The 22,314-nt window shown below is 39.4% G+C and overlaps 1 protein-coding gene across 28 annotated transcripts in view; it reads right to left on the bottom strand.

Moving 5' to 3' along the window:
* The window catches only part of PARD3 (par-3 family cell polarity regulator), a 725,699-nt gene that overhangs the window by 483,165 nt on the left and 220,220 nt on the right, over positions 1-22,314 (bottom strand). For 15 of the 28 annotated variants that reach the window (XM_033209496.1, XM_033209500.1, XM_033209503.1 and 12 more), the window contains exon 3: positions 2,252-2,311. The exons of the other annotated variants lie outside the window; for them this stretch is intronic. In XM_033209496.1, coding sequence (XP_033065387.1) covers positions 2,252-2,311 — 60 coding nt within the window. The remainder of the gene's footprint in view (positions 1-2,251; positions 2,312-22,314) is intronic. 28 annotated transcript variants of the gene reach the window in all.

Raw genomic sequence — 22,314 nt, 5'->3', positions numbered from 1 at the left:
ATTTAGATTCCTTTTAAAGCTCATAATTATTGCATTGTTTAAACTAAATACAGCATCTTTAAATATAAATTAATATTTATTTGGGATTCTTGGGAAATTTGTTCTAGAAATTTATTTAGGTTATTTTTTAAAGATTTTTGTTAAATCCATTGCCCAGAGTTATCGAATTTTGGAAGTTAAAGGAAACAGTATTTTAACTTAAGTCCTTGTTTGAAATGTGAGGATACTAAAGCCTCAAGAGATACATCTGTTTGCCTGACTCCCACACTGCAAATCTAGAACCAAAATCCAGGTCTTTGAGAACCCAGGACTTGTCCTCTCTTGGTACAGAGTTGAACCACAGTGCTGGAGGGGCTGTGAGAGGCAGTCTGGGAAAGAAAGGATTTCATTCGTTGTGGATGAGAAACAGAATCTCACAATAATGATATTATGGGCAATCCCTCTTGTGTCTAAAAACTACTATTTAACATGCTTGACAACTGAAACACGCATGAGTTGATTCATTGGCTAACTAAAGGCATTCTTTACAACACAGCAAGCTGTTTTCACATTAGCTCTACAACTAAAGGAATGTTAAGAATAGAAAGCTGATATCAACTATTTAAAAATTTACGCCAAGAACCAAAGAATTCCCCAGCAGAAATATAAAGACTTGCTAGAAGTTTCATTATGTGAATTTATTGCCAATTCAGTCATTTTAAAAGTTGTGCTACAAAACATATTGTCCTTTGCTGTTCCAAATAACATTTGAAATAAATAATAACTTTCTTAACAGTGTTTCTGGAATTTTCTTCCATTCTCTAAAGCCAATTCTTAGACCCTTAAAGAAATGGTGAGCTGGCATTCTGCCCATCATTCTCTAGGCAATTACTGGTTCCAGTAAAGAATAAAAGGGAAAAGAATTCACACAGAAAACTATTCTAGTACCACACTGCTTGCATTTCCTCCTGAAGACTTTAGAGATAATGTGAAAATTAAAGAGAGTACAGAAATCCAGTGTTAACTGGTTAGAAAATGACTCGTGGGAACAAATATGCTCACCAATATCCTCTTATAGCCACTTGTCCACAAATTACTTCGCTTTCATTGGTCTAAATGAACAAAGCAGTTCCTCTAACATATATATATCTCCACATAGAGAATAATTGGTCACAAAATCGTAACTATTATAAACCAATTGGTACAGCCCCCAAAGCCATGAAATGGTTGAACTGAAGCATCCTCACTACTGATGGGTTAAGCGCTATATGTGACACAGACTGAGTGTTGCCTACACCAGCATCCACTGTTCTATTCCTCCTTCGTAAGAAAATTCTGTATTGAGCTAGGCAGTCACGTGCTTACCTTGCAGTAAGCTGCTTTCACATGAGCTCTAACATCTTTAAGATGTTCAAGACAAGAATGCTAATTGGTACTTCACAAAAGCATCCTAAAACAGAAACCAGGTGCCCTTCTTCTTTCTTCCTTTCTGCTGCCTCCTGGAATGTCAGCCTGATGACTGAAGCTCAGGCAGCTACCCTGGACCATGAGGTGATTTGCTAAGAATGATACTTCAGGGAGACAAGTCTCTGGTTATCTGACACTGGGGCTGTCAATACATACCAGACCTGGACTGCCAACTGCTTGACTTCTTTCACGTAAGAGAGAAACAAACTCTTAGCATGTTTAAGCTGTTATTATTGTGAGGACTTGGGATTAAAAGTGGGGGTACATAACCCCAACTAATAAAGTAAAAAATTTACCAAAATTCACCTACAAATACTGAATAAATATAACAAATGACACGATAAAACCATCTAAGTTTTCAGTTTAATGCCATGAAATTTAAATCAAATTTAAATATACGCCAGTAAAACAACAAAACACTGGGAAGAAAAAACAAAGTTGTCCTTAAAAAATGGACATCTAAGTGTTCTAGTCACAAAAATAGACTGTCAATAAAGCTGCTACTCTAAGTGTTAGGATCAGAGAAACACATGTGCTCCCTGCTTTTATTAGTATCTCTGGGTTTTAATTTTTGTCTTTTTAATTTTTTTTTATTTTTGCCTTTGGAAAAATAAGTGAGATTGCTAGTCAAACCATTTCAAGTGTCACTTTTATTTTTAGAATCTCTATTCCTTATTTTCCTCTGCCTTCCTCAATGTTTCATCAATCAGTCCAGCCTTCTAAATTGAGGAAATGAAGCCCAATCAATCTGCCTCTACACAGAGTTAAGAAACAGACATTTAAAAACATAATGAAGAAACCTTACCTTCCAGAGGTTACTGCACAGATGAAATATGAGAATATACGTGAATCCACTCCGTAAACACTAAAGTACAATATAAACGACATTAGTATTGATCTTACGTTAAAATAAGAAAAGAAAACAGACCATTTTCACTACCGGAAGCAGAACGTTCTTTACAATTTTCTATCAATTTAATGCTCCAATTTTTTTCCCTACAAAATTGAAGATTTAAAAAAAAAAAAAAATCCATGCAAATTAGGAACGAATTTTAATTACTTCATCTCCACCTATTTAATTCATATCTATGATGCTACCAATTCTAGATATTTTATATATTAGAGCTTTGGTACACATAAATCATCATTTATTAGAGCATAACAAATTTTTAGTATCACTCAGCTTATATATGATACACAAATTTGAAGATATGAGGATGCCTGGCATGCCCAACTGATTTTTCAAGCTATTGTTTTTCAAACTATTATTTCTTCCTAGCCCAAACTAGATATGCATTTGTTGACATGAGACTCTTTAACAAAAGGGCAACCCACCATTATTGCTTTAAAGACTGAAACCTTACCTTCCTCTTTGCACATGTAGACCTATCACTTACTGCTTCCTAAAATGAAGAATGAATCACTGATGTTGTCTCAGAATATTACAACGCAAAAGTCTTTCTAGTGTAGTAAGGAAGAAAGAGTTATGCACTTGGCGGAAAGACCTAGGACTTTCAGTTCCACTTTGGCCATGGATTCTCTGTAAGGCATTTGGTAAGATACTGCAACATCTCTAAGGCTAAGCCAAAACACATGTAAAACAGAAAAAATGCCTTTAGTAAAGTGCATTCAGATGCTAATTTGTTGGCCCCATTTCATCTCTTCTCAAGCTTCTGTGTACAGTACCTTGAGGAACAGAGGTACATGGTGTCCAACTAATCGAGCAGAGTTTCCTAATAATTCACATGAAAACAAATGTCACCTCACTCAACCAATTTTTACGTGTCTCTCTGATGTTTGTCTATTATTTTTCAGTTGAGAGACAAACCTTTTATTGAAAACTTCCATTACAGAAGTTCTTGGTTTGCCCAATTATGCCATCTAATGATGGCTGCCAATTAAGCTAATTGGGCAGTCAAAAAAATAGGCTAGTCACCCAACATTACTGTTTGATATGTTTTCATTATATGGAATAAAACACTTTAGACTCATTAGGTTTTCCCCTCTCTTGATCCTAGGGATTTATCCATCCCCAGAAACATTAGTTATTTTTTTGCAAAGACATCTTTTTCATCTTTTGCCGTTTTACTAAACTTGCATGTTTGACCCTACTGCTTCATTCTCAGTAACACTCATAAAAAACAAAAAGAACACACTTCGTTCACTATCATCTGTAGATTTAATATATTGCTTAGCTAATTCTTCTAGATCATTAAAGAAAAGACACACATTATCCTGTGGTTCTCTTCAACTTGCCACTAACTCTTGGACACTTTATTACACATTTGACATTTCTTTATCCAATTCGGTTAGTTTGGTGAATAAGATTTCAAAAATATCACTTACTCAAAAATCATGACATTTAACATCTATAGCCTTTTTAAAATTAAGTAATTCCATAGAGCTATCAAGGAAAGCAATCAGGTTTTTGTATGATGATTATTACTTTAAATTCTTTAGTCCTGCACCCATTATCTTACAGATGCTTACAAATTCTTGCTAATGTTTATTTCATCAATCTATCAGGAATTGAAATTAAACTAACAGAATGTTAATTAACGGTGGCTCAAGCCTGTAATCCCAGCACTTTGGGAGGCCGAGACGGGCGGATCACAAGGTCAGGAGATCGAGACCATCCTGGCTAATATGGTGAAACCCCGTCTCTACTAAAAAATACAAAAAACTAGCCGGGCGACGAGGCGAGCGCCTGTAGTCCCAGCTACTCGGGAGGCTGAGACAGGAGAATGGCGTGAACCCGGGAGGCGGAGCTTGCAGTGAGCTGAGAGTCGGCCACTGCACTCCAGCCTGGGCGGCAGAGCAAGACTCCGTCTCAAAAAAAAAAAAAAAAAAAATCGGCCGGGCGCGGTGGCTCAACCCTGTAATCCCAGCACTTTGGGAGGCAGAGACGGGCGGATCACGAGGTCAGGAGATCGAGACCATCCTGGCTAACACGGTGAAACCCCGTCTCTACTAAAAAAATACAAAAAACTAGCCGGGCGAGGTGGTTGGCGCCTGTAGTCCCAGCTACTCGGGAGGCTGAGGCAGGAGAACGGCGTAAACCCGGGAGGCGGAGCTTGTAGTGAGCCGAGATCTAGCCACTGCACTCCAGCCTGGGTGACAGAGCGAGACTCCGTCTCAAAAAAAAAAAAAAAAAAACTGCTAAACTTTATCTGCTAATTCTTTACTATTTCTAGTACTAAGGCTCACCACTTTTTCTAATTTTTCTTTTTTCTTCTTTCTTTTCTTTGGGGGAGGAGGGCAAAACTCTGGAAGCCTACACAAAGTACCATCTCTGTGCGCAGAAAGTGAAAACTGTGGTGTGCGTGTGATTTCAGAGGTTGCTTAACATACTTACTTCTATCATTCAAATTACTCTGTCTGCACTCCTTATAGTCCTGAAGGCTTCTGCCTTTTGTAAAAATCCCATAACATTAGTTTATACACTTTTGCTAAAGGCTTAGAAAACTGAAAATTATGTAAAATGAGAGGAAAGTGTATCTGCATTTGCTTATATAAGCATAAACTATCTCTAGAAGAACACACACAACAGACATACACACTAACAATACTGCCTCCTGAGAAGAAAACCGAATGGCTCAGATATGGTGTCGTCAATTACATATTTTGAATTTTAAACCATGTGAATGCACCACTTACTCAAAAAATGTAGGTTATTCCAGACCTGAGAATCAGAATCCTCCACAAGATTTTTACCAGTAATTTAAAAAAATTACCTTCCCAAATCCCATAACATTCAAATATCCATGAGAAAAAAAAAAGGTAAGTCACATCAAGTAACAACTGCTACTTTAATGCAGATTAGTTTTCGGTCCCAACTGATGGATATAGAAATCCTTGAAAATAAAGATACGGGTGAATAAGGTAAAAAGAACCAAGAATATAAAAGAAGTAATGACCCTATGGAAACCTAATCATGTTCTTTGAAATTACTACTTGATTAAAGGAATTCGGGATCAAGAATTTGAAAAAGCACCAAGAGGCAATCTAGTAGGATAAGTAGGAATAGACCTCAGACCATTTTCATCATACCTCGAGTTTGTTAAGTGAAAAACATTTCCATGACTTCCATAAGGGAACCTGCACAGCTCCCATACTATAAAGGGAGGGGAAGGGGCAGTGAAATGGAGATAGGTCTGAAGATGTATGACTGAGCACATCAGAGTCTGTGTTTTTTATACAGATCAATTGATAAATCCACCTTATTCATTACTGAGCTGTAAGAACACCATGGGGGGAAAAAGATACTTTGACAGCCTTTGGCACTGAGAAATGCAAAATGATGAAAGAAGATTTTGCCTCTAGTCATATTTGAAAAATATTTGCTAGATGATTCTAAGCATTAAGGCACTATGGCCAGGCGCAGTGGCTCACGCCTGTAATCCCAACACTTTGGGAGGCCGAGGCGAATGGATCACCTGAGGTCGGGAGTTTGAGACCAGCCTGACCAACAGGGAGAAACCCTGTCTCTACTGAAACTAAGTCTCAAAAAAAAAAAAAAGAAGGCACCCATATAGGGGTGAACTCATTTTTCTAGTCCAGTCAACTGGGACCACAGCCCCAAAACTGACATCCTAATGCCCAGCATGGGTAGACATGGTAAATTAAGCAGAAGGAAAATATAAGCCACCGAGGCTAATGTTTATTTTTTTAATTGTGTTTTTTTGAGACAGAGTCTCCCTCTGTCACCCAGGCTGGAGGGCAGTGACATAATCTTGACTCACTACAACCTCTGCCTCCCGAGTTCAAGCTCTTCTTGTATCTCAGCCTCCTGTGTGGCTGGGATTACAGGCGCCTGCCAGCACACCTGGCTAATTTTTACATTTTTAGTAGAGATGGGGTTTCACCATCTTGGCCAGGCTGGTCTCTAACTCCTTGGCCTCCCAAAATGCTGGGATTACAGGTGTGAGCCACCGTGCACGGCCTAACTCACGCATTTTATAACCTTGTATTATGATGATGATTATGATTGTTCCCCTCTGAAAAATGCATGAATGTTGCTCCCAGAGTTAAATACCACCATCAAAAAGCAGGCATTGTGCTACCTCAAGGACAAAGGAGAATCACCATCATTGGGCAGAGGAATTCATGTGTCATACCCTAGATTCCTTCGAAACTTTGCAAAAGAAGGGCAAGTTATATATTATAATCACTGTGGTGTTGGTGGTGATATTCTGTGTTTTAGGCACCAAGATAGCTACAGTCTCAGGAGCAACTTGCTTTAGCTATGCCTCCCGCATGCTTATGCTCCTCCATGCTCTGGGTTTTGTGTAAATACTATGTAAAACCATGACTAGTTAGAAGTATAAGGATTTTATCACTGGCCAATAAAAGCCATCATCTTACAAATCATTGCGGATAAGTGCCCTGAGATAACTTCCATCAGCACTCCAACACAGCTCAGGGCTGGCTCCGTGGGTGGTATCACCTGCACACTCACTCAGGGGCCACAGGAGGTGTCTTGCTCTGCGGTGACCAGTTCATACTTCTGAGTCACTTTTGAACAATGGACCCGCATTTTCATTCTGCATTACTAAGATGAAGCAGGGACCCCTCTTAGGGACCTAATCCCCACCCCCACCAGGCATGGAAATAAAGAAAAAGCTTGAGTTCATATGAGGGAAATTCCAGGCACCTCACTGGCCCTGAGAAGTAAATGAGCAATTTGATAAGAAGGTAACAGTCGCTTAAAACAGTAACCAACAAAGTTAGAGTCATGAGATGTTTTGTTCTCAACAGAAATGTAAGATAACATCTTAGCATATGTTCCTGTTTTTCAGAAACCTGGACCCCTACTAAACAGATGTGCTGGCACGCAGAGCTCAGGTGGCAGAAAACTGAGGGTAGGCCTCTGACAGCTCTTCTTGTTCTTTGCTGTAAAGTCGGTCGGAGGTGACACAAGCCACAGCTAACATTCTTTTCTGCTGACCTCAAATATTTAAACAAAGCTTCTCTTCCTTAACCAACTGCAAATCTGAAAATTTTTAAATTTACCTATCACGTTTAATCACCCGGCGCTTCAAGAAAGCCCGCCTCTATAGGTCAAAACCAAGTACAACCTCCATGTATGAATTTATTACCGTACCTGTGACCTCTGCCTTCCTGCCTTTAAAAATCCCTACCTGTAAACCATCGGGGAGTTGGGGTTTTAAACATGGGCTGCCTGATTCTCCTTGCTTGGGGCCATGTAATAAATGTCTCACTTTCTCTTGCTGCAATCTCGTCAGTGTTTGACTTTGCTACACTGAGTGGTTCTGTAACACTGAACCTGCAAATTGTGCGGCCACTCCTAGCTCTATTCCTCAAGCTATGGTTTGAGGGCTGGCAGCATTAGTATCAACTGGAGAACAAGCTAGAAATGCAGGATCTCAAGTTCCACCCAAGACCTACTGAATCAAGACCTGCAGGACATTAATATAACCTCAAAGTCTGAGGGGTACTGCTCTATTTTACATTAAAACACAAAGCAGCACAGACTCCCTGGCTCATGCCTATAATCCCAGTACTTTGGGAGGCTGAGACAGAAGGTTCATTTGGTCCAGCCTGGACAGCATAGCGATACCCTGTCTCTCTCTCTCTATTATATATACATAGAGAGAGAGACATAGAAGATATGTGGAAGATACATGACAAATGGTCCAAAACTCAACCGACCTATGAGATTACATAGTAATGAGTGGAAGTGAAATATTTTGCTTTATAAAAATCAATGTAAGAACTTGGTTAAACAGAGCCAGCATGTACCCTTAAATTCATTTATCAAGAGCTCCCCACAATCACTTAAAAAAGTGTAGTATTATTATAGGTTGAACTGTATCCCCCAAAAAGTCATGTCCTAACCCCCAGTACATCAGAATATGACTGTATTTGGAAATAGTCTTTAGAAAAGAAATTAAGTTAAAATGAGGTCATTAGACTGGGCCCTAATCCAATATGACTGGCATCCTTTGAAGAAGAAAAAATTTGGACACAGATGCACACAGCAGCAGAACTCCATGTGAACATGAAAACAGCCATCTGCCAACACCTTGATCTTGGACTTCCAGCCTCCAGAGCTGTGAGAAAATAAATTTATGTTGTTTAAGCCACCTAGTCTGAGGCACTTTGTTATGGCATCCCAGCAAACTAATATAAGTACGTGTCAAAAAAAAAAAATAAGCGTGTCGAAATACAGTTTCTTCCTCTTTTGGACATGAACTCATTGTATCTTGTTAATCCTGAATTCACAGTTTTACTGGGGGGTAAGATAATCAAGTGTTGCATTTTTAGAATTCTCCAAACGGCCTTACATCAGAATACTCAAGTGATTCCACGTACAGGAATCATATGTATCAGTAACAGACAGTATTTACTCATAATTTCTACTGCTACGCACACTAGAACTTGCATGCTAACAGGAAGCAGAGAATGACATGGACATCATCTGTAGTGACCCAAAACCTCCATTTTTGTTATTTATACAAAGATAGTGAACATTACCAATCCAGGATCATTTCATACACTTATGTCCATGAAATGCCAATTGCCGGTCTCACTCCGGGTCTTCCTAACAGGGTTTAATTACACCTTCTATGAAAAACCATCTCAGCAGGACGTCCTTTTAAAGGCTCTTCTCTTTAGCTGCAGATGGGCAGTGGAGGGCTGTTCACCAACCACTCTTCAAATCTAATTTAAAATTAGTGCTAAAGGAGGGGCAGGACTCACAACATCCCCTTGATGCCCTGCCGGCCAGCCCTCGCCAACGTCCACTCAAAAAGGATCCTAAAAATCATAACAAATCAAATGTGACTTGCGTCTAATTGCTTTCAAGAATATATGAGGAATTGTTGCTTGAATGCCTTCTCCTTTTGTTCTCCCCTACTTCCCAACTTTTCCCTTGGAGGGAAAGGAGAAAGAAAAGACATAAGCATTCATTGAAAACTGTAATACTGTATAATCCATAGTTGATTGCATTTTCATTGATTCATAGTAAAATTGTTACTTACTATTTTAAAACTGGGAGTGGGCAGAGTAGTTGGAAATGCGGCTAAAGAACAGCAAGGGAAACACCAGCTTTTGAATTTTTTGTTAGCCAAAGGAGAGGTCACCTTCAAAGGTGCCTGCCACCCTGTTCTCGCTGTCAGCTAAGGATCCCTGTCAAACAATGATCACGTTAGGGCATTCTTCCTGGTGTATAAAGAATCCTTCCTGAAACAGTTTCTAAAAGAAGAACTGGAGATGGGCATGCCCAGAGTCTACATCTGTCTTTTAGGACTTCTCCTATGGAAATCCTGATTCTTTAAAATGCACAAGAGAAACCTCATAAACGCTGTGTCCACAAGCAGCTGCATGAGACAGGCACTGCAGGCAAAGCACCCAGATGCTGGAAAAAAATCTCTTTCTGTCCTTACTATGGCCATTTACTAACTCTCCGCCTTTCCTCCTCAGCCACTACCGACACCACTAACACCTTGAAATGCCTCCTTCTGGCGCAGATAGGAGCCTGCAATGGCAGGACTACCAAGAAACAGAGCGAGAAGTTAACAGGGGGAAACACACCTGCACGCCATTCTGTCCCAACCCAGAGGGCCCCAGCCCCAGTCACGAAACCAGCTTGTTCCCAGACTCCCCCATCCCATCACCCCCTCCCCACCCCGCTTCACATCATTCATTCACCCCTGGTAATGGAATACCAATTGGTGAGCCTGGACCTTCTTGCCAATAATAAATAAATACTATTTTATCTCTATGTGTGCCCAAACAAAGGGTCTCCATTACCCAGCTCTCAGCAAGTGTTTATAATTAGTAAATATGGTCTTTATGTTTTCCTATTACATTTAAGTGGAGCTGGGTAGGGAAAACAGATACAGGAAATGAGGCCAAGGTGTCTTTACCCATTCATTCTCTCATTCAACCAACACTTGAGTTTCTACCACATGTTGAACATTCTAAACACTAGCTACAGCAGTGAGCCAGACAAAGACCCTACTCACATAAGCTCACATTACACCAATAAGGTAACATCATATAGTAAAGAAATAATTAAAATAGGAGGATGTGATGGAGCATGACTTGTCAATCAGGGGAGACTTTTCTGAGCATCAAGACTGAAGACAAACCCAAGACAAAGAGGAGCTCACCTAAAATCGGGGGACGAGAATTCCCAGTGGAGAGAAAGAATGCAAGGCCTTAATCCAGAAATGAAGTTGCTGGTCTCAAAGAGCGAAAAGAAACTCCATATGACCATAGTGTTGGTGGGTACGGTACAACTGGTGCAAGCTAAGCCGGGGGAGTTTCGGTCAAGGTTAGGAGTTTCTGTATTGTTACTACACTTAAAACCTGAACATGCCTGCTTCAGGGATGAGCCAACACAATCACGATTACCATGCCCTGTCCTCTATGCAGTCGCAGGCCTAAGGTACAATGAATGGTAACAGCAGAAAGCCACAAGGGAAATTAGCAACAACTTGGAACACAGACAGGGATTTAGAACACACTTCAGTAAGTGCCACCATTCCAAAGTTCTTCACTCCTAGACTCCAAAATTTCTTACCTCAACCTTCAGTCCTGACACAGACCCAAACTTTAGGTGCTCCTAACTAACCACCAACTTTAATTACTTATCCTTAATTCAAGCCTCCACAATATAGGCACAACTTTCTTTTCTGGACTCATGATGCAGAACTCCCAGTGAAGTATGTCATGCTATTTCTTCATAACAGTTCGAACTTGCCTGTAACACATATTGATGTAACAAATTCTATTAGAACAGGTGAAACCTCCCTACTTTGAATCACCTGGGATGCTCATTTTTTTCCTCTGCGAGTGGTAACTGATACAAAGATACAGGTGAGGACATGGACTGAAGAACTGACATATCCCTTCTCCCAGAATGTAATCTTAGAATGCATTCTATCCTATTAGCATTCTACTGGAAGGCTGCACATAGCACCTCATACAGAACACTGCCGTCAAAAAGAGGACTGGCTGGGCATGGTGGCTCACACCTGTAATCCCAGCACTTTGAGAGGCCAAGGTGGACAGATCACCAGAGGTCAGGAGTTCAAGACCAGCCTGGCCAACACGGTGAAACCCTGTCTCTACTAAAAATACAAAAATTGGCTGAGTGTGGTGGTGCACACGTGCAGTCCCAGTTACTCTGGAGGCTAAGGCAGGAGAATTGCTTGAACCCAGGAAGTGGAGGTTACAGTGAGCAGAGATCACACCACTGCACACCAGCATGGGCAACAGAGCAATACTCTGTCTCAAATAGTATATAATAATAATAATAATAATAATGCATATTTCACAGAGAAGGAACTAAGGCTCAAGAGATGAAACGACTGCTCCAAGATGACACAAAAGAGGCAGAGTCCTTTCAACTAGACCTCCTGAGGATCTTGGAACCATGTTTTTTTCCTTCTTCCCTTCCCATATTCACTCAATACATGGTTACTGCATTGCCTACCTGGGCTAGACACTTCTCAGATCCTACAGATACAGAAAGGAATTAAATGAAAGACAAATGGATGCTGCACCCATTGTTAAGCTGTAACATTGTAAAGGAAGAGGGTAGTGAGAAAGACGGAAGTACATCATCAATGTGGGTTTGAGGCAGAAATGTTACAGAGCAGAGTTAGGTATTGTGAAGTGATAAAGGAGTTGTAAGGAGAAAAATGATGGATGAGAAAACTAGTATTGCACAACAGAGGCACATAGTGTAACTATTCAAATCAGATAAATTCTGCACCTGCTTGAAAATAAAACATTAGAATTAAATATATACATCTATGATTCCATGTCTACATATATATGCATATACATTTAAAGGATTTTTAATATTCAACAAATATTTCTCAGTTGAGCACAAATTTATACCAGGTGTATAAAGCAATGAGTGAGCTGAATGACACACACAAATAAACCATACCAATATTCACCAGTCACAGCGTTAATATTTTTATGATACAGAATGTGCATCATTTCTAATCACCTATTTAGATTAACTAGGATGAGCTCACACACACAGAGAGAAACACAAATGCACCTCCCAGCATTCAAACCTATAAATCAGTGAATATCTCAGGGCTATTAGAAAACATTAATTCAATTCCTCAAGCTAAATTACATTTCACAATTTCCATCAATGGACTTGAATAGAACTTTGAGATGATTAATGTTTTATCAGAGATTATCCAGACAGGGGAACAGAGAGCCTGCCATTTCAAATTTAGAATGTTAGTTCAGTACCACCCGCACAGGGACGACCTGAGCTACCATTTGTATGAGCATTATTATTTAAATTTGGTAAAAACTTTAAAAAGTTCAACTTATTTAGGAATTCATTTCTGTCATCTAAGACTCGATATTGTTCTCTTGTTAGAAACCAAGAGACCGGATATTTCTGAAAAGCCTTAGAAATTCCACTGTTAAAAAAGATGGAAAATTCTTCTATGATCTGGGCTCCAGAGAGGAACACGGGGGCATGGTTTTGCAAAACTCTGCAACTCAGCTATTTGAAGCTAACCCATTTTTCATGGATTTACATTTATTACAGCCTACAATTATGACTTATGCCTCTCCCAAGCACTCAGACTATAGCTTCCTTTTGCACCTCTGAGAAAGCAATGGTTTATTACTGTAATAGTCAATCATATGCCCTGAGGATAATACAGAGCACAGGGCACGTGTTCTGTTAGTAAGACTTTCTGTTCAATCTAAGCATGCTCTTGGAAAGACCTAGTATGTGTGTAATCAATTTGTAAAAACAATGTCTTTGAAATGACCCACAGTTTCCACTTAATTTAATGACTATTACTTTTAAACTCATATTTCCAACTACCAGAAACCCTTAAGTGTATACAGCCACTGCTGTTATAAAGAAGTGAACTAAATGGGCTTCTCCAATATTTTTATTAACTGTGTGACCCACTTACACAAGTATACATATCCATGAAGCCTATATAAAAAGCTTTTCAACTCAGTTCTCACCTGGCTATGCAAGAGACCAGAAAACCTCAAGAATAGAGTAAGCGATGCCAGGAATTACAAGGACAGGATTAAACTATCTGAAAAGTCCTGAAGGTAGAGGAGGATGACAAAAAGAAAATGGGCTTCAAAATAAGTCACCCAGCCTGTGCAACATCGTGAGACCTCAACTCTACAAAACATACAAAAATTAGCCAGGTGTGATGGCTCATGCCTGTAGTCTCAGCTTCTTGAGAGGGTGAGGTAAGACGATCACTTGAGCCCAGGGAGGTCAAGGCTGTAGCGAACATCATAGCACTGCACTCCAGGCTGGGCAAAAGTGTGAGACAATGTCTCAAAAATATAATAATAAAAATAAATAAAATAAGTCAGATCAGGGCTTTTAACCCAGTTTTGGCACTTCCAATGGGGTACATCTTGGCCACGTGACTCTCTTTAGTTTCTCCATGTAGCACCTTGGAGTTGTTCTCCTTCTAAATACAGTAATGTCTAAAACACACAGGACAGAGCCCAGCTACAGTAGACATGTAGCAAAGGACTGTTATAATGATTATTCTTAATTTACTTGCCAAACAACCAAACTTGAGATTGGAGTTCCGCAGTTCAAAAACATGAATACTTTTTAAGGCTTAAAAGTCAAAACATTCTCTAAGAATATCAGGATGTCAAGTTCAAACTAAATTTTGTGAAATTCTGTCTCCATTCTTCTGTTCTAGCTTTAAAGAAGTCAAATTTGTCTCTCATTGAATGTTTAAGTCTTTCTTGTAGGATGGGGTAAGGGCCAAAGATTAATAGACTGAAAACACTAAATTTTATATACTATAACAGAAATTTCTATTGCAAAACAGTAATGGCCTAAGTATTTACAGAGTATTCATTCAGAGTTTTTGTTAAAAGTCCTTTGAAACACTAAAAATTGAAAAAAAAATTTTTTTACTGAAAACTAGAACTTAAGTCTACTATAAAATGTGACTACATTTCATAAAGCACCTTACAAGGCAGAATGTCATCAATTTGGTTAAATTTCAAGTTGATTTCACTACATTTTCTTATCCTAACGAGTATCCAGTGACACTCTACATGCCAATTACAGTGATTCTTTTCAGTCCTTCCCATCTAAGTATTTCAAGGAAGAAGGGTGCCTGGTATCATAACTTCTAGGAAAAAGAATAAAGTTTCTGTATGCTGTAGTGGAATAAAATAAGCTTTTACACTGAAACAGACACAAAATTTTATTTTCACTTAGTTTTTTCAAATATAAGGAATTCATTATGTAAGTTAAAAAAAAAAAAAACTGTGTCTCATTTAACACATTAGAATTTCCTTGGTTTTCTTTTTTCCTATTCTGCCTCAAATATTGAATAAATGAAGCCAGGTGCAGTGACTCACACCTGTAATCCCAGCAGTTTGGGAGGCCGAGGTGAGAGGATTGCTTAAGCCTAGGAGTTCGAGACCAGCCTCCCCAACACTGAGAGACCCTGTCTCTGTAAAAATAAATAATAAATAAATAAATAAGATAAAAGCTTAATATTACCCTTGTGTTGCATACTAACTTTTTCCCTGAAAAACAATGGAAGTGGGGAAGTGGATACTATATTACTCTTTAAGAATCAAACTTTGTTCAAATTATTGCTTTTGTGCCCAAGCTCTAATTCAAGTTAAATGCGAGAGTCACTACAGATCAGATGAGATTCAGCATGCCTGTGGAAATAACCTTGGGAGCATTCAAGTTTGTAAGCAATATCCATCAAATCCAAATTTTTACTTTTTTTTTTTTTTAAGGAAATGTGCTCACTTAGTTGACCATAACTGCATGTGGAATTTCCTTCTATCACAAACACATAAATGTTCAAAGCCCTTGTATTAGTCTGATATCACACTGCTATGAAGAAATACCTGAGACTGGGTAACTTATAAAGAAAAGAGGTTTAATCGACTCACAATTCCACATGGCTAGGGAGAACTCAGCAAACTTACAATCATGGTGGAAGGCACCTCTTCACAAGACAGCAGGAGAAAGAATTAGTGCAGAGTAAAGTGGGGAAAGCCCCTTATAAAACCATCAGATCTTGCGAGCACTCACTCACTACCACAAGAACAGCACAGGGGAACTTCCCCATGACCTAATCACCCTCCAGGAGTTCCCTTCCCCAACACACAGGGATGACAATTTGGATTACAAACTCAAGATGAGATTTGGGTGGGGACACAGAGCCAGACCCTATCAGCCCTGTAGAAAATGCCAACACACACCCAATTCCAGGCACTGGGAGGATGAGACAGGGAAGGGAAGGGTTAGTGATTCCTTAGTGCAGCAATCTTAGAGAGTGGCAGAGGTTTGCACTCACAATTTGTAATATATTACCTAAATCTTAACTCTCAAGAGAGACTGCTAAGGAGAGTGGGGATTTAACTAGCTTTAGGCACATCAGTAAGAAACTGCTCCCAGCTGTAGGCTTAAATATAGGGAGTGGAAATTTTACACCCCCCTGTGCCAAAGACATTCCAAGAATTTGCCTCATCAAAGAAACACTGAAAACAACAGAAGGTTCTAGGCTTCTATGAGAATGGTCAAGGAAAAGATTCTGGGTGTTACGCTGGAGCAGGGAAAACATTAGTACTGAAAGGCATTATCAAGAATATATTAGAGTAAGAATAGCTGGGAAGGGTTTGTTGTTGTCAGTCGCCTTGGATTTGTGGTGACGGCAGGACCGGCATGGCAGTTGCTGCTCAGAGCACCTGACCTCCAAGAAGCATAAGTACGCCTCCTCTTCTAGTATAATTTTAGTGATTTTTTTTGCTTTTGTTTATATTTATATAAAGTATAATATTGATATATTATACTGCTTGTGTGTTTTTATAATATATTTTTCGGTTTCAGTCATCACCAATAAGTTTTACTGGCATCAATATCTTATTTTTTTAACTTTTAAAATTTTTATTTGTCATTATTATTTTTGAGACAGGGTCTCACTGTGTCACCCAGGCTGGAGTAGGAGTATCACAATAACAACTCGCTGCAGCCTCCAACTCCTGGGCTCAAGTGATCCTCCCATCTCAGCCTCCCAAGTAGCTGGGACTGCAGGCGTAAGCCACCACATCCAGCCAATATCCTGTTTAGAAAAACAATTTTCACTTTGCCATATTCAAAACATTGTTTCCAAGAAAAACGATTCTTAGAATTATTCTAATTTTCTATGCATAAGGAAGATGAAGCTGGGGTGAGCTGGGGTACACATGTGGAGATCGGAAGAGGAGAAGATGAAGTCTCTGGGTATAGGGACCACACCTTGGCCCTGGCTGATTGTCCAATGAGCTGAGCTGGGGGCATCACTGTCTCCAGAAGCAAGAGGGCAAGCTGCACTTTCAGTTAGCAATTAAGCCTTAAATACCCGCTCTTGAAAGAAAAGGGGATTCTGATTTTTGCCACTGGGTGTCTATTACTATTTGTTAAGATTCTGAAATAGTGGTTTTCTCACAGGCCCTATACCTATCTCTACAAGAAACTACCAAGAACTCTGAAACCTTTTGTCTTTGAAAATTCAGACATTTATCTACTTTTAAAATGAGCTCATAACTAACAACCATTACCCATAAGTGTCCATCTGTAAGAGCTGAAAAGTATTCCTGAGCTGAACTACAGAACGTAGTTAGTTATGCACATTCATATAATCTACTTAGGACACTGAAGAAGAGAAGGAATTCTAATATGTTCTGAGGAACAAGGGATCTCTGAAGGTGCCTGCAGAATGAAAGTGAGCCTAATAACACCTATTGAAAGGAAGAACACAAAGACACAATTACAAAAATAAAAATGATATTACAAATATAGGGAAGGTGGAATTTTAAATATAAATAAAATACTGAAACATAAAACTGGCAGCAGATGTCAGTCTGAAATTAAACTTTCAGCTTTATGACAAGGAATTGTCCACCCTTGATTTATATATCTTCGTATGCAAAGGCAAAAATAAATAGAATATTCAATTAATGTCATACTGTAACTTTTCAGAGCACTCTCTTGACAATAAGAGAAAGAAAAAAGAATATTTTTTTAAATCAAGGGAAGAGTGAATGTTTGTAAACGAGGCTCTTTTTCCAAAACATTTATTAAGCTGAACTATTATTATGCATGCTTCAGTTTAAACCAGGAATTCATTAATGAATAGGGTTATACCCCATTACCAAATACATTTGAAAACTGAGGAAAACAAGGGCAGGGGTTCGAGAGCCATCAGTAAGTCCTGGGGGTACCAGCAGTAAAGAGTTATGAAGAGCCTCTAACACAGGAGACAATGCTACTGCCATAGATCTGCAATTACAAATCTGAACACTCAGATTTGGCAAATCTTGGCAAAGCATCCCCAAGACTGAAAGCCCAAGCCCCTCAGCACCATGGAGAATGGCCTTCCAGAGTCCAGCCCCTATCCACCCTGCCCTTGATGGTCCAGAACTGCACACACAGAACCCTGCCCCAGCCTCTGCCAGCATGGATACCTCTCCCTACACCAGGAATATCCCTGCGCCTTCCCCTGCAGCTAAACTGACCCAATCAACACAAGGGTCATGCCTGAAAGCGTTCCCCACTCTCTACAACCATTACCCCTCTCTCCCCCCACTCCCCCAAACAAAACAAAACCCACAAGCAACTGCACCCCACTTCTGTCGTCAGCACATTCCAAAGATGACTCCATCATAACTCTTAGCATAAGCATGGCTTGGAATTTTCATCGCTGTCACCTAATCCCTTCATAAACACTAAAACTCAGTCTTAGCACCAGACAGAAGAGGGTTAAACAAATGATAGCTAACCCTCACTTCAGCCGGACCCGATTCCACAGCTCACTCCACCATCCAAAATGATTAAATCACTCGGCTTTAAATACAGACATAAATCAATAAAATGTATATGAATAGTTCAATTTCACTCATTGGAAGATTATGACAGAACAGGCATTTATAATTAGAATTCAGACTGCTGGCATGGAACTGAAAAACCTAACCCCTACTAAATCTTACTTAAGAGACAACTCAGACTAGGAATGTTGTTATCTTCAAGTATTTGAATGAACCAAGTCTACATAAAATTCAACTTTAAAATTTTAGTTTATGACCTCATTCAAATTAATGTCAGGAAAAAAATAGCCAACAACTGAAGAGATTCTCTCATTTTACTTTCATAATTTGAATGATCTTACGTGGGCTTACTTAGTTACTCTGCAGGTTCAGAAGTCCAGGTCACAGATAGTAAGACTCACATTCAACCTGAGGTCTAGAAGACAGCAATGCCCTTTCTTTCCACTACAACATGCTCATGAAATCATATTAAAGCCATGTTTTAAATTTACTATGGCATAACTAAATTTTCCTTTTAATAAAAAGCCTTCTTGGAACTTCTTTAATCTGATAAATGGTATCTACAAAGAAGTCTACATTTGTCAAACTGGAACCTTTCCTCTAGGCTCATGAACAAGACAAAGCGAGACATGCTACTGTCACCGTATTTGACACTGTGATGAGATCCTAGCCAGAGGAACAAGGCATAAAAAGGAAATAAAGGGCCAGGCTCAGTGGCTCATGGCTGTAATCCTAGCACTTTGGCCGAGTCAGGATGGCTTGAGCTCAGGAGTTCGAGACCAGCCTGGGCAACATGGTAAAACTATGTCTCTACCAAAAATAAAAATTTTTTTAAAAAATTAACCAAACTTGGTGTCACAAGCCAGCAGTCCTAGCTACTCAGGAGGTTAAGGTGAAGGATTGCCTGAGTCTGGGAGGTAGAGGCTACAGTGAGCCAAGATTATACCACTGCACTCCAGCCTGGGCAACAGAGCGAGACCCCATTTCAAAAATAAACTAATTAATTAAATAAAATAAAACGTATGAAGATTGGAAAGGAACAGAATACTGCTGTTATTTACAGTACACATGCAGAATGTCTAAAATGAAAAAAAGAATCAGTAATATCCAGTGTTAGGGAGGATATGAAAACACAGTACCTATGTGTCCACCAGAATATCTGCACATGAATATTGAAAGGAGGCATGTTCAGAGCAGGACCTTAAGCTAAGGAAAGGAAGGCAAGGGGACTGACCCAGATACAGGCACTAAGGAACAGACTGAAAATCTGAAAACAATTAGTCTGAAAATTAGTCTCGTTTTTATGATCACCACGTACTAGCAATTTCAAACAATGTCACAGATGAAAGACTCCTCCCCAGACAGTATCATTCTATTCGTCTAAGTTCTAAATACTTGGTAGGGCTACCATCAAGTTTTGTTTTTGTTTTAATTTTTTGAGACAGATTCTTGCTCTGTTGCTCAGACTGGAGTGCAGTGCCACCATCATGGCTTACTACAGGCTCGACCTTCCAAGCTCAAGTGGTAATTCCCACCTCAGCCTCCCAAGTAGCTGAGATCACAAGTACGTGCCACCGTGTCTGCTCATTTTTAAAAAAAATTTTTTTTTGGTAGAAACGGGGTCTCACTATGTTACCCAGGCTAGTCTCAAACTCCTGAACTCAAGCAATCCTCCTGCATCGGTCTCCCAAAGTGCTGGGATTACGGGCGTGAGCCATTGTGCCAAGCCTAAATTTTAATTTCAATTTAAAATTCAAGGCCAGGCACAGTGGCTCACCCTTGTAATCCTAATGCTTTGGGAGACCAAGGCAAGATGAGGATCATGACTGAGGGCCAGGAGTTTGAGACCAGCCTGGACAACACAGCAAGCCTCTTATCTGTACAAAAAGAAAAAGCAAAAATTTGCCCTAAGTATGGCTGCAGGGGCCTGTGGTCCTAGCTACTCAGAAGGTTGAGGCAGGAGGATCTTGAGTCCATGAGTTCAAGGCTGCAGTGAGCTATGATGGCGCCACTACACTCTACCTTGGGTGACAAAATGAGACCCCTGTCATTCATTCATGAATAAGTAAGTAAATAAAAATCAAATTAGCATATTAGGTTACATGACACAGATATAGCCATGTCATTTATGCTTTAGCAAACATTGTTTTTCACATGGAAGTTAATTCAGAAAACTCATCATAGAGCAGCCCACCCCATAGGTATTAAGTCACAGAATCATTTCAAGTGAGTTCCTAAGAGTTGAGAATCATTCAAGCTTGCCCTAAGCACAGCTTGCTTCTCCAATCCCTGTGGCACTATGGAATCCTTCAGTTTTACACTACATTTGAAATTCATTAAAAATCATTAAAAAATGATAGCAAAGTTTATTGCAATGTTAAAGAAATACAACTTATTTCCCTTCTGTCATTCTACATGGGCCCTTGGACTTTTTATGTGTGCTTAAAATTTTCAACTATGGAGACATCATTTGAAACTCACTAGTTTAATCCCCAGAAGGGGAAAAAATTACAATTCCTGGAATTTACTGTGAATGAGATGTTTATGAAACTCAGGCAAAATTATCTTTTATCGGTAAGACGTTTCCTAATTACTTGTATAGAGGTTGTTCCTTTATGTGAAAGAAATTTTTCAAGATTAAAATTATAAAAAAAAGAAGTGTACTTTGTCGAATATAAGCAACAAAGATACTGACAAACCTCACTATACTGTCTTACTGAACACGAATATATGGCAGAGATAAATTCTGACAAAGTCGCTGATAAATTTACAGAAGACTCAAAAGAGAAACAGCAACGCTGTTATTCATTACTGGACAGATCAATATATGTTTACATTTTTCACTTTTCAAAACAAATTTCAATGCTACTAAAAAACTATTAGTTCATTTCTTTTTTACCTTCTTTGTATAGTCATATTTATTTTTAACTGATAGTATTAATTAGTGTAGATTCACTAATGGAAAACTTCCACTAAATTTCTCTTCTGGTGATTATTATTATATGTTTCCTGCTCTAATTATTAACGAAAATGATTTTGTTGTACACTAGGGTGGTGTGAAAATAATCCATACTGGATGTCAACTACATGAGGTATGCCACTGATCTGAAATAGCCCCAAAATGGAAATACTCTTAAATGTCCATCAGCACTAGAATGGAGTGAAAAAGGAAAATTGTGGAAAAATCATACGACAAAATACTGCACAAGATGGACTACTGTTACACCCAATAACACAGATGAATCTCACAGATATAATATGAGAAAAGCAGCCAGCAACGAGAGAATGTATAATGCACGTATGTATAATCTATGGTGTGAACATCGGGTAGGATATTGACTGGGAACGCCACAGGCGAGCCTTCTGGGCACAGAAAGTGTTCTGTATCTTCATCTGTGTGAAAGTTACATGGGTTCATAGACATGTAAAAACTTCGCAAGCCTTCACTATATATCCTCTTGAATCTTTTTTAAAGGCCTCTACTGCCCACATAGGCACACAATCAACAGAAAGCAAAACTGAGGTCCAAAAAATGTCAGATGTTTATATGACATCATTAGTACTTAAAAGTTATTAGAGATAGTTAAGAATAGTTGACAAATAATAGTGCTGTGGTTTTGAAATTTCAAAATGTAATTATGTTCTATCCTTTGGAGTGGTAGTCTGGTAGAGAGAGATTAAGGGAAAGAAGAAAGTACAGTCAAGTCCCGGAGCAGCAAACGGCTGTCAAAATTAACAGACAGGCCAGGCGCGGTGGCTCAAGCCTGTAATCCCCGCACTTTGGGAGGCCGAGACGGGCAGATCACAAGGTCAGGAGATCAAGACCATCCTGGCTAACACGGTGAAACCCCGTCTCTACTAAAAATACAAAAAACTGGCCAGGCGAGGTGGCAGGCACCTGTAGTTCCAGCTACTCGGGTGGCTGAGGCAGGAGAATGGCGTGAACCCGGGAGGTGGAGCTTGCAGTGAGCTGAGATCCGGCCACTGCACTCCAGCCTGGGCGACAGAGCGAGACTCCGTCTCAAA

Source organism: Trachypithecus francoisi, unplaced genomic scaffold, assembly GCF_009764315.1.
Source record: "Trachypithecus francoisi isolate TF-2019V2 unplaced genomic scaffold, Tfra_2.0 Lachesis_group9, whole genome shotgun sequence".
NCBI classification, from domain to species: Eukaryota; Metazoa; Chordata; class Mammalia; order Primates; family Cercopithecidae; genus Trachypithecus; species Trachypithecus francoisi.
Note: the sequence above shows the minus strand (reverse complement) of the source record. Positions and strands in the feature narration are given on the sequence as shown.